The 17,353-nt window shown below is 42.2% G+C and overlaps 1 protein-coding gene across 1 annotated transcript; it reads right to left on the reverse strand.

The window, feature by feature from the left end:
• Nucleotides 1-27: 27 nt before the first annotated feature.
• LOC135522052 (aldehyde dehydrogenase, mitochondrial-like) lies at nucleotides 28-12,564 on the reverse strand. The gene is made up of 13 exons (XM_064947964.1): nucleotides 12,323-12,564; nucleotides 11,567-11,671; nucleotides 10,981-11,121; nucleotides 8,275-8,354; nucleotides 7,225-7,336; nucleotides 6,043-6,171; nucleotides 5,367-5,480; nucleotides 5,124-5,226; nucleotides 4,114-4,298; nucleotides 3,289-3,453; nucleotides 917-1,074; nucleotides 663-777; nucleotides 28-468 (listed from the first exon to the last, which is right to left on the reverse strand). Exons 1-13 carry the CDS (start codon nucleotides 12,437-12,439, stop codon nucleotides 436-438), a joined length of 1,557 nt encoding a protein of 518 aa, XP_064804036.1. The 5' UTR covers nucleotides 12,440-12,564; the 3' UTR covers nucleotides 28-435.
• Nucleotides 12,565-17,353: the final 4,789 nt, after the last annotated feature.

The following is a 17,353-nucleotide window of genomic DNA, read 5'->3' on the forward strand; positions in this document are numbered from 1 at the left end:
AGATGAGACTAGGTTAAAAACAAGTAATAGTGAGTATCAAGTGCATTTATTATCCAAAATCCTTTCAAAGGTCACACTTTCACTCTACAAGAGTACAAAACTACTCTGCATTGTAGCAGGGATTCACCATATTAAAACAGGATGAACATCATGACTGAAATAAGTATTATGGCACACTATGAAGTGCTTAATAAGCTGCTGAAGTTTGACAAGGCTGTACAGCAAGCTGGGTGTAAACTAACAGCACCATGCCTGGAATTGTTTTTTCATCTTGTTTGGAAATTCTTTACATGAAGTTAGAGATGAGTAGAGGCTAAATAACACTAAAGTCTAACTGAGTAACTCTGTGATAAACCAAATAAAGGCTGATTTAGTTCCATAGAGCCTTCCTATGGTCAGTTAGTTTCCTTGATTGGAGGCAGAGTTCAGACGTCTTTACGAGTTTTTCTGAGGGACCTTGATCGTTACCTGAGGTAAAGAATAAAATGTGTTTTGAAGCTTTGACATTAACACATTTTGTGAACATAGATACAGCTGCTTATGAGATGTTGCTGTATATTACGTATGCAACGTGTGGCAACAGCGTTCATACATTTACTTTGTGGCCCAATGGGGCCTGAACATTTTCTCCTAGAGTATTGTGGTAGTGATGGGGTCCTTACCGTTTTCACTTCAGTGTAGTTGTCCAGGCCATACTCTCCCAGCTCACGACCATTACCAGAATATTTGTAGCCACCGAAGGGGGCTTGTGCTCCAAACACATTATAGCAGTTAATCCTTAGGAGAAAGAAATGGATAAACCACATACACAATTATCGTATTATAATGGGTCAACGTCTGGACCTTTATACTACGGAAAGAAATAGATAATTTGATAGACATACTGTAAAATAAAGTAAGCTAGAAATCAGCGTACCAGACAGTGCCGGCGCGAATTCCGCTAGAGATGTAGTTGGCCTTGTCGATGTCTTTGGTGAAGACAGCAGCTGCCAGGCCGTACTTTGTGTCGTTGGCTCTCTCAACCACCTCCTCCAGAGTCTTAAACTTCAGGATCTGCATCACCGGCCCAAAGATCTGAACACAGAGAAAGGCAGTGTTATAGAGGATAAATTAGGTTAAAGAATCTAACCTAAAGAGATCTGTTCTCTGAAGAGAACATGTTACACATGTACGAGCTTGTCTGGCTACTTTCCTTAGAGCTAGAATACTTCATTGAACAAAAGTGTTCTCCTTGCCATGGAAAAAATGTAACCACTCAAATTCATAGACAGTGCTATGGATGCAAGCACTGACCATCCGTGATATCCCATGTATAGTTTTAACCATGTTTTGAGGCTATACATTGTTTGTTTACGTTTGTTGTTTACAAACACGAGTAAAACAAGCTTATATTGTAGGTTCTGATGGGGTATGAACTAAGCTCATGAGGCATTTATACGTTTTATTCTTTAAGAATCAATGGGTATACAGTTGAATTCGGAAGTTTACATACACTTAGGTATACCTAGTTTTTCAACCACTCAACACATTTCTTGTTAACAAACTATAGTTTTGGAAAGTTGGTTAGGACATCTACTTTGTGCATGACACAAGTCATTTTCCCAACAATTGTTTCCTCAGATTATTTAACTTATAATTCACCGTATCACAATTCCAGTGGGTCAGAAGTTTACATACACTAAGTTGACTGTGCCTTTAAACAGCTTGGAAAATTCCAGAAAATGATGGCTTTAGAGGCTTCTGATAAGCTAATTGACATAATTTGAGTCAATTGGAGGTGTACCTGTGGATGTATTTCAAGGCCTACCTTCAAACTCAGTGCCTCTTTGCTTGACATCATGGGAAAATCAAAAGAAATCAGCCAAGACCTCAGAAAAACAATTGTAGACCTCCACAAGTCTGGTTCATCCTTGGGAGCAATTTCCAAATGCCTGAAGGAACCACATTCATCTGTACAAACAATAGTACGCAAGTATAAACACCATGGGACTATGCAGCTGTCATACTGCTCAGGAAGGAGATGCGTTCTGTGTCCTAGAGATGACTGTACTTTTGTGCAAAAAGTGAAAATCAATCCCAGAACAACAGCAAAGGACCTTGTGAAGATGCTGGAGGAAACAGGTACAAAAGTATCTATATCCACAGTGAAATGAGTTCTATATCAACATAAACCTGAAAGGACACTCAGCAAGGAAGAAGTCACTGCTCTAAAACCGCCATTAAAAAAAGCCAGACTCCGGTTTGTAACTGCACATGGGGACAAAGATCGTACTTTTTGGAGAAATGTCCTCTGGTCTGATGAAACAAAAATAGAACTGTTTGGCCATAGTGACCATTGTTATGTTTGGAGGAAAAAGGGGGAGGCTTGCAAGCCGAAGAAGAACACCATCCAAACCTTGAAGCACGGGGGTGGCAGCGTCATGTTGTGTTTGTGCGTTGCTGCAGGAGGGACTGGTGCACTTCACAAAATAGATCATCATGAGTAAGGAACATTATGTGGATATATTGAAGAAACATCTCAAGACATCAGTCAGGAAGTTAAAGCTTGGTCGCAAATGGGTCTTCCAAATGGACAATGGCCCCAAGCATACTTCCAAAGTTGTGGCAAAATGGCTTAAGGACAACAAAGTCAAGGTATTGGAGTGGCCATCACAAAGCCCTGACCTCAATCCAATAGAAAATTTGTGGGCAGAACTGAAAAAGCGAGTGCAAGCAAGGAGGCCTACAAACCTGACTCAGTTACACCAGCTCTGTCAGGAGGAATGGGCCAAAAGTCACCCAATTTATTGTGGGAAGCTTGTGGAAGACTACACAAACGTTTGACCCAAGTTAAACCATTTAAAGGCAATGATACCAAATACTAATTGAGTGTATGTAAACTTCTGACCCACTGGGAATGTGATGAAGGAAATAAAAGCTGAAATAAATAATTCTCTCTACTATTATTCTGACATTTCACATTCTTAAAATAAATTGGTGATCAAAGACAGGGATTTTTAACTAGTATTAAATATCAGGAATTGTGAAGAACTAAGTTTAAATGTATCTGTCTAAGGTGTATGTAAACTTCTGACTTCAACTGTATATTATTAATTTACAAGTTCAAAAATGAATGTAGCAACTAAGGATTCTAGCTTCAGAATAGCCACACAAATATACTTTAGACAACCAAAATATACTGGCTTTTCTTTCCATTTTCATGGGTATAGCCAGTAGGGGGATTCTGCCAAGGCAGCCGCAGGAGCCAAAATGGTGAATCTTGTTAATAAAGAAAATGCCATGCTGTACCTCCTCATGGGCGATGGTCATGCCGTCCTGGACATCTCCAAAGATGGTTGGTTGGATGAAGTAGCCACGGTCTGCAGCCACCCCTCCCCCGCACATCAGCTTGGCCCCCTCACGCTTCCCACTGCTGATGTAGCCCAGAATCTTCTTGAACTGTTCCTCATCCACCTAGATAGGGAACCGTTTTACAGAGCTCGTAAGTGGGTGCCTTATTAATGTGTTAGGGAGAGAGCTATAAACCAAACCAGACTACATGTGCTTGTGTATATGTATGCAATGCAAGTGCATTCTTGTAGTTGTTTTCTGATAAAGGCTCTGCATTTGGAAATGCTGGTACCACAGTTATTTCAGTATAATAGAGTGTGCAGCTCTTCTATTTTTATCCAGTGTCTTATGTTTGTATGTTTGGGTGTGTGTCTTCAACTCCTACTCTACTCGTCTGGGCGTGTCTTCAACTCCTACTCTACTCGTCTGGGCGTGTCTTCAACTCCTACTCTACTCGTCTGGGCGTGTCTTCAACTCCTACTCTACTCGTCTGGGCGTGTATTCAACTCCTACTCTACTCGTCTGGGCGTGTCTTCAACTCCTACTCTACTCGTCTGGGCGTGTCTCCAACTCCTACTCTACTCGTCTGGGCGTGTCTCCAACTCCTACTCTACTCGTCTGGGCGTGTCTCCAACTCCTACTCTACTCGTCTGGGCGTGTCTCCAACTCCTACTCTACTCGTCTGGGCGTGTCTCCAACTCCTACTCTACTCGTCTGGGCGTGTCTCCAACTCCTACTCTACTCGTCTGGGCGTGTGTTCGTGCACCATGCAGTATTTCTAACCTGCGGTCCCTGCTCAGTCTTCATGTTGAAGGGGTCTCCCACCACCCTGCTCTTGGCCCGCTCCACACTGCGCTCCATAAACTCATCATAGATGGTGTCCTGCACGTATGTACGGGAGCCGGCACAGCAGCACTGGCCCTGGTTAAAGAACAGGGCAAAGTGGGACTGTTCCACCGCCTCCGCCACTGCAGAAAGAGAGAGCGAACACAGTCATACATAGCCGATATGTTTCCACTTGCCGTTTTGCAGCATTGGACTCCATGAAATTGACACCTGGCCTTGGGGTGAGTAGCTTCTGGAAGTGTTGTGGAATCCAATGGGCTGCTTTAGCATTAGCTAGCCTAGCATGCTGACGAAAAAGGCAGTTTAAAAAACTAGCAGTATTTCAATCTTCCCGGTTTTCTATGTCGGATAATGGGATAATTAGGAGTACTGTGACATCTTCCATCCCTGGACTGAGGTATGTTTTCTAGTCCTGTCCTGCATTTGTCACTGCGGCGCAAACATTATAGCTGAGCAAAGTTTTGACTTGAAGCGGAAGGTGTATAACCTCAAGTCAAAACATATCAGCTAAGTCAGACACAGCATTCGCAATCAAACAAATAAAAGACACACAGGCAAACATGCACACGCCTTAGTATATTTCAGAGGAGGCTGGTGGGAGGTACTATAGGAGGACGGGCTCATTGTAATGCTGGAATGGAATAAACAGAACGGTATCAAACACGTCAAACATATGGAAACCACGTTTGATTCTGTTTCATTACAGTCATTACAATGAGCCTGTACTCCTATAACTCATCCCCCCAGCCTCCTGTGGTAGATGTCCGTTGTAAAAGTAGCAGCTGCCTGCTGCAATTGGTACTTCATAAATAAAACGGACACCACACTTTGCTTAAGATATTGCTAAATAATCTGTAGCTGACTATCCAAATGAAGTGTTCCCATTTTAGACATATTTCTAACTGGATGCCCATCCCAAAAGTAAAGTCGCCTTGAGCCATACTCACTGTTGGCATCAGACATGATTATGTTGGGGCTCTTTCCTCCCAGCTCCAGAGTGACCTTCTTCAGGTTGCTGGAGCCAGATGCCTGCTGGATCAGGTGACCTACCTGGACACATAGAGCATGGAGCTGCTCAGACAGTGCAGGGTTCATTCTCATACACACACTAATACACCAAAACACATTGGCCCTTTGAAAGCAGTGACTCAGTTCTTTGAGATGCCTGAGGTATGGGCGGTCTGTCTTACCTCAGTAGATCCTGTGAAAGCCACCTTATCCACATCCATGTGGGAGGCGATGGCAGAACCAGCAGATGGACCCATACCAGGCAGGATGTTCACCACACCTGGAGGGAAACCAACCTGTGAGGAGAGAGAGAGAGGAGAGAGAAGGGAAGAGAGAGAGAGGAGAGGAAAGAGAGAGAGAAGAGAGAGGAAAGAGAGAGAGAGAGGAGAGAGAGGAAAGAGAGAGAGGAGAGAGAGAGAGAGAGAGAGAGAGAGGAAAGAGCGAGAGAGAGAGAAGAGAGAAGAAAGAGAGAGAGAGAGAAGAGAGAGGAAAGAGAGAGAGAGGAGAGAGAGAAGAGAGAGGAAAGAGAGAGAGAGGAGAGAGAGAGAGAGAGGAAAGAGAGAGGGGAGAGAGAGAGAGAGAGGAAAGAGCGAGAGAGGAAAGAGAGAGAGAGAGAGAGAGAGAGGAAAGAGAGAAGAGAGGAAAGAGAGAGAGGAGAGAGAGAGGAGAGAGGAAAGAGAGAGAGGAAAGAGAGAGAGGAGAGAGGAGAGGAGAGAGAGAGAGGAAAGAGAAGAGAGAGAGAGGAAAGAGAGAGAGGAAAGAGAGAGAGGAGAGAGGAGAGAGAGAGGAGAGAGAGAGCTTAAGAAGTGTGGTAAGGAGGGTGTGTGTGTGTGTGTGTGTGTGTATTAGTGTACCAACCTCCTTGATGAGACTGGCCACATACAGGGCAGTGAGGGGGGTCTGCTCAGCCACCTTCATCACCACAGTGTTGCCTGTAGCCAGAGCTGGCCCCAGCTTCCATGCCTGCATCAGCAGAGGGAAGTTCCACTGAGGGAAGATAGAGGAAGACAGACCATATCAAACGTGTGCATAAACTCATGCAAAGTACACAGACATAAATCCATGCAGGCACTCAACACATTAAAGTCCAGGCTGCCACTATATTTATACAACACAGCCTTGCAGCTCTACCAGGTTTGGGGTCAGGGTGTCAGGGTGTCGCCTTAAATTACATATTGAGAAAGTATATTGAGAATGTTGCTTAAGATTCATCAAGGAGGTCCATCTCTAACCCCTGAACAGCTTAAGATTCATCAAGGAGGTCCATTCCTAACCCTTGAACAGCTTAAGATTCATCAAGGAGGTCCATCTCTAACCCCTGAACAGCTTAAGATTCATCAAGGTCCATCTCTAACCCCTGAACAGCTTAAGATTCATCAAGGAGGTCCATCTCTAACCCCTGAACAGCTTAAGATTCATCAAGGTCCATCTCTAACCCCTGAACAGCTTAAGATTCATCAAGGAGGTCCATCTCTAACCCCTGAACAGCTTAAGATTCATCAAGGTCCATCTCTAACCCCTGAACAGCTTAAGATTCATCAAGGAGGTCCATCTCTAACCCCTGAACAGTTTAAGACTCATCAAGGAGGTCCATCTCTAACCCCTGAACAGCTTAAGATTCATCAAGGAGGTCCATCTCTAACCCTGAACAGTTTAAGATTCATCAAGGAGGTCCATCTCTAACCCCTGAACAGTTTAAGACTCATCAAGGAGGTCCATCTCTAACCCCTGAACAGCTTAAGATTCATCAAGGAGGTCCATCTCTAACCCTGAACAGTTTAAGATTCATCAAGGAGGTCCATCTCTAACCCCTGAACAGTTTAAGACTCATCAAGGAGGTCCATCTCTAACCCCTGAACAGCTTAAGATTCATCAAGGAGGTCCATCTCTAACCCTGAACAGTTTAAGATTCATCAAGGAGGTCCATCTCTAACCCCTGAACAGTTTAAGATTCATCAAGGAGGTCCATCTCTAACCCCTGAACAGCTTAAGATTCATCAAGGAGGTCCATCTCTAACCCTGAACAGTTCCTTCACTCACCGGGATGATCTGGCCACACACACCGATGGGCTCATGACGGGTGTAGCAGAAGAAGTCTCCATCGATGGGAATGGTCTTCCCCTCCCACTTATCTGCCCAGCCCGCATAGTACCTGTACAAACACAGACAGTAAACACTTGGACTCAAGAATCCTCAAAAATATTACACCTTTCAGATACATCAAAAGGGATTTGGGGGATGTCAATATTTCTCCACTGCATTAAGTACTCACTACATTCCATATTCAGTAAGTACCAGGACACTAGACTCAGTAGGGCTACCAAGTATACATGTTTATTATGAAATAGATCTGCAACAACTATAGTTTCAGATTTCAAGAGTAGAAGGAAATGTGTATTTTTTCAAAGAAGGAAACTGTAAATGAGTCTATTTCCAATCCATTAAAAAGGTAAATAAGCAGACAGTAGATTGAGTAAGCAGTCTAGGTCATGGTGCTGTGTACCAGCCAATCAAATAAGGGAGGTTTGGCAGTCTGCAGTCACATTCTTTTAAGAACTAATTCAGTCAGTCTCACCCTCTTTCCCCCCTCTCTTTCCCACCATTCTGTCTCTGCTTCGCCCTACAACTTAACACACACTTGAAATGTAACAAACATTCAACCATATAGCATTACGCCACATCTGGCACTTAAGATTCATGACAAATCATACATTTTGGTTTGCAGAAAGTAATAATAATAAATGTATTCCATTTGTAAAGCCCTTTTCAATATACAGAATAATATCAAAGTGCATAAAATAAAAACCAAATAGAATGTTAGAAGGCAACTGACACAAAGAACACAGCTGACTACAAATGACAAGGTCACCAAGGAGCACAGCTATCAACAGAAAGCCTTCCTAAAGAGAAAGGTTTTTATGCTCGTTTTAAAGGAGCCCAGAGTCTGTGGTGCCTTCAGCTGATCCGGAAGGGGCCTTCCAGAGGCCGGGGGCAGTCGAGCTGAAAGCCTGATCCCCCAAGGATAAAATGCATGCGTGCATTTCACTGCTCTCACACATACACACTGCAATGTATATTACTGTGACTGACCTGAGGCACTTGACCACCATGGGCACGTCCACGCTGTAGGACACGGCATAGGGCTTCCCATTGTCCAGGGTCTCCAGTTCCTATGGCAAAATAAGGTCAAAGTGTCAGAGTTCCGCCATGGCCTAATTAATGAAGTTTGATTGAGGACAGATAGTAGCAAGGCTGTATTCTGTATTACGTAACATTGTCAAACAAAAGTGTCATTGTACACGGATGATTCATGTTTTCTTTTAAGTCCGCGATTTGGATCCCTCCACAGCCTCAGAGGATCTAGATGGCAGCATCATTAAATAGTACCCGCAAAACACCAGTCTCAACATCAACCGTGAAGAGGCGACTCCGGGATGCTGGCCTTCTAGACAGAGTTGCAAAGAAAAATCCATATCTCAGACTGGCCAATAAAAAGAAAATATTAAGATGGGCAAAAGAACACAGACACTGGACAGAGGAACTCTGCCTAGAAGGCCAGCATTCTGGAGTCGCCTCTTCACTGTTGACGTTGAGACTGGTGTTTTGCAGGTACTATTTAATGAAGCTGCCAGTTGAGGACTTGTGAGGCGTCTGTTTCTTAAACTAGACACTCTAATGTTCTTGTCTTCTTGCTCAGTTGTGCACCGGGGCCTCCCACTCCTCTTTCTATTCTGGTTAGGGCTAGTTTGTGCTGTTCTATGAAGGGAGTAGTACAGAGCATTGTACGAGATCTTCAATTTCTTGGCAATTTCTAGCATGGAATAGCCTTCATTTCTAAGAACAAGAATAGACTGACGAGTTTCAGAAGAAAGTTCTTTGTTTCTGACCATTTTGTGCCTGTAATCGAACCCACAAATGCTGATGCTCCAGATACTCAAATAGTCTAAAGAAGGCCAGTTTTATTGCTCCTTTAAATCAGCACAGCAGTTTTCAGCTGTGCTAACATAATTGCAAGAGGGTTTTTCGAATGACAATTAGCCTTTTAAAATGATAAACTTGGATTAGCTAACACAACGTGCCATAAGAACACAGGAGTGATGGTTGCTGATAATGGGCCTCTGTACGCCTAAGTAGATCATCCATAAAATAAAATAAAATCAGCCGTTTCCAGCTACAATAGTCATTTACAACATTAGCAATGTCTACACTGTATTTCTGATCAATTTGATGTTATTTTAATGGACAAAAAAATTGCTTTTCTTTCAAAAACAAGGACATTTCTAAGTGACCCAAACTTTTGAACAGTAGTGTATATATACATACATACATACATACATTTGTTGTTTTTTAACCAAATAAATATATGGGGGATTGGAAACAATGCAGACAATTACATTGCTGGAAGCCATCTGCAATAATAAAGCTGATCTACCCCCTAAAAAAATGTCAATACCTTCCTAGAAAGAGCTAATAGATCCAGTGTTGTACACAGAAGCATACAGTATGTATTTAGAGGTAGGCTCTGTAACATGCTGCTAATGGGCCAAACAGATGTTTTACTATAACATTGTCATATCAAATTACAGGGACTATTTACTGCTACAGGGTGTTAATCAGTTCAGAGTCCAGTTAAACACCAGTAACCATCACTTTAGTTCAGTCACATTAGAATCCAAAGCAAGACAAAAACCCGGGGAATTAATTGGCTCATCGCCAACAGAGTGAATCAAAGATTATCGTTGTCCACGCACCATTTATTTGGCTTGGCAAATGGGAACAAAAGGGTATATGTGGTCAACATAACACACACGACAAAACGTATCTAGATACAACATTTACAGCCACATACAGTTCATGTTTAAGACATTGGACTGAACTTACTTAAACAGATTGGCCAGTCTTACAAGTACTGACGAGTCACTGGCTTGGCTCTGGACAGAATCCCTCTCAAATACACACCATATCCATATTTAACATGTAGGTGGAGCCGGTTCAGTGGACAGAATCATTGCTATTTCCAGACCTGATGGACCTTGCACCCCTGATAAGCCAATCTGACAGTCGTTAATCAAGTCCAACCTAAATACTGTACTAACAATCCTACTGTCTTGTAATACACCACACACACACTAAGAATCTTTTTTCTCTCTCCAAGAACCAATCCCGTGCGTAAACAAAAGGAAATCTGATTTTAGCAGAGCCTCATTTACCAGGCAAAGTAGGGCAGCTTCCTATGCTGAAGCTGTTCATTCTTCTATCAAAACAAGCCCAGAGAAAACCCTTTCACGACTATAGCCTTTCCCCTATTACTTTCACCAAACAACACCAACAAATATGTTTTGTGTATGTCTTGTAAGAGCAGCACTAAGGAATTATTTTACTCCACTTCCTCAGCGGTTTCTCAGTGTTGATCATGTGACCTAGCCGTGACCCTGCGTCTCTATCTCTGCCATGTGACTTCAGCGTGGGAGCTGCTCAGGTCTGCAACCTGTGGAATACAGGACGAACAGTGACTCTGCAAAATATGGCGCTGCTGTTTTACAAGCCAAATAAATCTATCTGAACATACTTTTTTTGAAGATAATATTTGAGTAAAACATTTCCACCACTGGAAGGTAACATTTGTCATCAGACAAAGCACTGTGCCACACAAGTAAACTCTAATGCAACCCAAACAACTGCTTTCTTTGGCATGAGTGCCAGACCAGGAATGTTGTGCATCTAATTAGCCGCTCATAACACCACTTCAGGTTAATAATTTCTATTGACCAGCAGTAATGGGACGGCGTCACTGACCGCTAGGTAGGCTGTGTCCCTCTCGATTGCGTCTGCCAGCCGGCTCAGGAGCAGCCCGCGGTCCGACGCGTCCATGCGTCGCCATGGTGACCCAAACCGGAAGGCCTCCCTGGCAGCCTTCACAGCCTTGTCCACATCTGCCTGGAAAGACAGAAGGAGGCCAGAGGGAAAACAGAGGGAAATGAAAAGACAAGCAAACCAAATCAGAAATATTAGATTATATAATTTAAAAAATGGAAAACAGAAAGGAAAACAATGCACACTGCTGCAAGATTGTGCTCTAATTACAACCTTTTCCATGTTTATTTTACCCTCTCGTCCTCCTACCACACCTAATTGTCATGTTTCTGCTTCAGGCAACTTGTTGTTGTCTTAGCATGCCAAGGATGTAGTGTTGTTGAATACAGAAACAGTGAGGGGCATGTACAAATGCTTTGAAAAATGCCGTCTTCCTTCCTCCCTTGAGACAGACCTGCTTTCACCAATCCAATTATATTAGATCAGTGATTACTCCAAGGAATCGAGAATGTAAGTATTGTAATTAGACAGAACAGGGCCAGGTTTCAAGGCAGTTCCAGCCACTGACCTTGTCTGCCTCAGCCACCTGACAGATGACCTCTCCTGTGGCTGGGTTGATGGTGGGGAAGGACCTCTTGCTGACGGCATCCTGCCACTCGTTATTGATGAACAGCTGTAATGAGACAGATGAGATTTGATTAGGCTCTATGTTTAGAGTACATGTGTTATCACAACACTTTGATCCAATAGACTGAAAATAAATTGGGAGCCAGTATAAACACTATTGTCCAGTTGCATCCCATTACGTCCCTTCAGTTTTTATTTGTGCAGTATTTTAAGATACTGTCTCTGACATAATATTACAATGGATTAGAAGTCTCTTTATACATTTCTCCAAAACAATTGAACAGAAACACATGCATGTACATTATGTGTGTTGTGGCTCTCTATGTACAAGCTGGTCTTTCAACTCTAGCAAAAGTTATATTAATGCAACCCAGGAAGGTTTCTGGCTGTCTGCCACATTACAGTTTTGCATAACACCATCATACCCAACAATTATCTAGTGTATATGTAATTCAGCTGACCTAATGTATCGGATAAGTACGTTCTCACAAGGTTCAATCAGGTCAAGTGTTTTAATGTCAACAAGAGTTAATAATAATGCATCTATCCAAAAGACATTGCAGTTCTCACGTAAGCCTCGTTGCCTTGCAATGAATTGCACATGACAGAAATACACTAAACCGATCATTTCAGTAGTGTGCAAAAATTATAATAGCTAATCAACGGGTCATTCAACAGGTCAATGCTTATCGCTTACCTTGTTATAATGGACTTTGGGCTGTGCGCTTGGAACCGGGATGGCGGCCGCCGAATACTGACAATTGGAAATGCCAGAGATCCGAGGAAAAGTTCGGGATAACACAACTCGAAGCATGGTTCTTCTTCGACACAAATGTGTTTGTCAACCAGGGAGAGCGGAGAGCGGGCTTTCACAAAGTATTGTACAGTGAAGTCGATCGTCATCTGTCACCCGCTCCCAAGAGCATGCGCAGTAGAGCCTTCCTTAGATACGTTTTCAAAGTGAAATGTAGGCTATAGCGCCTGCATCAATACCTCTCAAGTTCATTAAGAGGGAAACAGTGGGGTAAAACATAACATAAATTAAATAAATATAGCAAATCAGACGTAAAAAACACATTTTGTTACAATATTTCACTTCATCTTTGCAACAGCCTCCCCAACATCCAACATAATGGAGAGTAAACTATTAAGGGAAACATTAACAAAGCAATATTATAAATGAGGGCACATTTTCAACACAAGAAACCATGAGCAAAAACAAGCAGACAGGTTATATGCACACCCTCATTCCCAGTGGTGTAAAGTACTTAAGTAGTGTAGGAGTGTGCCCATGGCTATCCATAAATTTAAAAAACATTTAAAAAACATTGTGCTGTCTGGTTTGTTTAATATAAGGAATTTGTAATTATTTATACTTTTTCTTCAACTTTTGATACTTAAGTATATTTTAGAAATTACATTTACTTGTGTATACTTAAGTACTGTATATTTAAAACCAAATACCTTTATGATTTTACCCAGGTAGAATTTTAGGGTGATTATGCAACTATGGGCACTACTATGTCCTCTGGTCAATTTTGGGGATTTTATCAAAATAAAACAAATACTTGTATGTTAAGTTCATACTGGAATCACCCCATCATTTTTTAAACAGCTCTCTATCAAGTATTCTAGCTACTTTTCAGATGCCTTTTATACTTCAATTCCACTGTTTTGCCCTTGTCCCTGACCCAGACCTTTAAGCTTCTACTATGTCTTTCTATGAGAAAACATTAATAATTACACATTATATAATGTTTTATGGAAAGCTGAGAATTACAAAAAAAGTATGATCGACTGATGAACAAAATGGAGAGACACGATTTCCCAAAGACAAAACAGAAAATGAAGGGAACTCAGAAGAACTTGAGAAGGATTTTTTTGTTTCAAAATACCATCCTTGTAGAGTTAACACAAAAGTATTTTATTTTAAAGTGCAGTGCCAAGGTCAAACAAGTGGCTTCAAAAATGCTTATGGGCAACATCCTGAGAAAGTATGGCCTGGTCAAAGCCGCAAACAGAGATTTTTGCTTTTCAGCAAAAGCAATGAGGGCAAATGAAAACAGGCCATCAAGTCTTCAATACTCCAGGAAAAATCTGTGTAACAGAATTAGCACAGCCACAGAAGAGAAAAATCACTAGATTCTATGAACGTGATGACAACAGCAGAGCAACAACAGGGAAAAAGGACACACTAACGAGGAACAAGAAGAAAAAGCAGAAGCGCTTCTTGAATGGCACAATTCAGAACCTTTATCAGAAGTTTGAGGGAATATTCAGAAATTCCAATTTCCTCCTGTGAATTCTGCAAAAGACGTCCTTTTTGGGTTGTCAAGTCAACAGTTCAAGATAGGGACACATGCCTCTGCAAAAACCACGCCAACCTCCAGTTCATGGCGGACAAACTACAGTATCACAAAGTGATAAGCTGCAACAACAATGAGAACCTTAATGAGTCTTTCTGCTGTGAGAACCTGAAGAAAGACTGCATGTACACAGAGTTCTCCCTTTGCCAAGCCAAAGAGCTTAAATATCTGAAGAGCTGGAGAGAGAGAAGGAAAAACAAAGTGGGAAACATGGAAAAGTTCACTATACATTTGACAGTTTAAGAAAAGGTGTGAGGCACACTACATATTCTACTGGAGGACTTCTCCAAATGATTGAAAGAGAAGTTGGGGAAACACATGTACAACTTTCGACACCAATACTCCAAACTGAGAGAATTAAAAGATAATCTGCGGAAAGAGGAGATCATTGTGCATATTGACTTTGCAGAGAACTCAGGGGCGCAACTATCACTGGGGAAGGGGGACGGGGATTCTGAAATAGCATTTTTGTCCCCTCCAGTTTTATCATTTGAATGTGATACAAAATGAAGCAATGGTGTGCTTTAGGACCATGCAGACACCTCTGAGAGGTCGGGTATGCTTTTTGGATTGTTTATCCAACTGGATAAAAGTAATTATAATAATTATTCCCCCTCCCCCACTTCTAAAACCAAAGTTTGCCACTGAGAGAACTACCTGCATAAATACACCCGTGAAATCCAAGCAGTTCGCTTTGGTTAATCTCACATGCAGGTGACCCTCCACACCTGTGTTGGACATACCACAAATGATACAGTTTCATTTTGCTCACTGAGCTCTTCTGTGCGGATGACCCCTCTGCAATCTGGGCTTATCTCTCAAAACCACTGACCTACTTCCTTAAGCTCTGCCCACTTTTGGAATTTACATTTACATTTAAGTCATTTAGCAGACGCTCTTATCCAGAGCGACTTACAAATTGGTGAATTCACCTTCTGACATCAGTGGAACAGCCCTTTACAATAGTGCATCTAAATCATTTAAGGGGGGGGGTGAGAAGGATTACTTTATCCTATCCTAGGTATTCCTTGAAGAGGTGGGGTTTCAGGTGTCTCCGGAAGGTGGTGATTGACTCCGCTGTCCTGGCGTCGTGAGGGAGTTTGTTCCACCATTGGGGGGCCAGAGCAGCGAACAGTTTTGACTGGGCTGAGCGGGAACTGTACTTCCTCAGTGGTAGGGAGGCGAGCAGGCCAGAGGTGGATGAACGCAGTGCCCTTGTTTGTGTGTAGGGCCTGATCAGAGCCTGGAGGTACTGCGGTGCCGTTCCCCTCACAGCTCCGTAGGCAAGCACCATGGTCTTGTAGCGGATGCGAGCTTCAACTGGAAGCCAGTGGAGAGAGCGGAGGAGCGGGGTGACGTGAGAGAACTTGGGAAGGTTGAACACCAGACGGGCTGCGGCGTTCTGGATGAGTTGTAGGGGTTTAATGGCACAGGCAGGGAGCCCAGCCAACAGCGAGTTGCAGTAATCCAGACGGGAGATGACAAGTGCCTGGATTAGGACCTGCGCCGCTTCCTGTGTGAGGCAGGGTCGTACTCTGCGGATGTTGTAGAGCATGAACCTACAGGAACGGGCCACCGCCTTGATGTTAGTTGAGAACGACAGGGTGTTGTCCAGGATCACGCCAAGGTTCTTAGCGCTCTGGGAGGAGGACACAATGGAGTTGTCAACCGTGATGGCGAGATCATGGAACGGGCAATCTTACTTTTTCAACCATGTTCTACAATGGTTGTTTTCAAAATGTTTGCAATAAAATATTATTTTCAAAAGTTTATTTTTTTTACATAATATAATTTCCATCACACCTTGTCATTTCCACCACACCCATATTTTTTAGGTAAATTAGTATTTTGTGTATAATTTACATTGATTGATTTGTTTTAGATAGGGAAATCATATGGTTGTTATCATCATATGGTTGTTATCATCTCACAAAAAGGTTGGGTGGAAATATCTTATTTTATGATAAATAAATATTTTCAGCTGTTTATAGGCAAGTTTATACATTCAGGCATTGTGTTGAATTATTTACTTTAGGAAAAACCTAAAAATATAATAAAATAAAAATAATATTCAATGCTTCTTGCGACGAGCAATCCCGTATCCGGGAGCGTAATCATAGCCTCAAGCTCATTACCATAACGCAACGTTAACTATTCATGAAAATCGCAAATGAAATGAAAGAAATATATTCACTCACAAGCTTAGCCTTTTGTTAACAACACTGTCATCTCAGATTTTCAAAATATGCTTTTCAACCATAGCTACACAAGCATTTGTGTAAGAGTATTGATAGCTAGCATAGCATTAAGCCTAGCATTCAGCAGGCAACATTTTCACAAAAACAAGAAAAGCATTCAAATAAAATCATTTACCTTTGAAGAACTTCGGATATTTTCAATGAGGAGACTCTCAGTTAGATAGCAAACGCTGTTTAGAATCAATCCTCAAGGTGTTTTTCACATATCTATTCGATGATAAATCATTCTTGCCAGTTGGGTTTCTCCTCTGTAGCAAACGGAAAAGTGCTGGAGATTACGCAATATTTGCGACGGATGGACACCAAGCGACCACCTGGTAAATGCAGCTTCTTATGGTCAATCTTCCAATGATATGCCTACAAATCACGTCACAATGCTGCAGACACCTTGGGGAAACGACGGAAAGTGTAGGCTCATTCGCGGCCCATTCACAGCCATATAAGGAGTCATTGAAACACAGCGCCTTTAAAATCTGGGGCACTTCCTGTTTGAAATTTCATCTTGGTTTCGCCTGTAGCATCAGTTCTGTGGCACTCACAGACAATATCTTTGCAGTTTTGGAAACGTCAGAGTGTTTTCTTTCCAAAGCTGTCAATTACAGTGCCTTGCGAAAGTATTCGGCCCCCTTGAACTTTGCGACCTTTTGCCACATTTCAGGCTTCAAACATAAAGATATAAAATTGTATTTTTTTGTGAAGAATCAACAAGTGGGACACAATCATGAAGTGGAACGACATTTACAAAAAATTTCAGTCTCTCGATGTGCAAAACTGATAGAGACATACCCCAAGCGACTTACAGCTGTAATCGCAGCAAAAGGTGGCGCTACAAAGTATTAACTTAAGGGGGCTGAATAATTTTGCACGCCCAATTTTTCAGTTTTTGATTTGTTAAAAAAGTTTGAAATATCCAATAAATGTCGTTCCACTTCATGATTGTGTCCCACTTGTTGTTGATTCTTCACAAAAAAAATACAGTTTTATATCTTTATGTTTGAAGCCTGAAATGTGGCAAAAGGTCGCAAAGTTCAAGGGGGCCGAATACTTTCGCAAGGCACTGTATATGCATAGTCGAGCATCTTTTCGTGACAAAATATCACGCTT

This window comes from Oncorhynchus masou, chromosome 30 (assembly GCF_036934945.1).
Source record: "Oncorhynchus masou masou isolate Uvic2021 chromosome 30, UVic_Omas_1.1, whole genome shotgun sequence".
Taxonomy (NCBI): domain Eukaryota; kingdom Metazoa; phylum Chordata; class Actinopteri; order Salmoniformes; family Salmonidae; genus Oncorhynchus; species Oncorhynchus masou.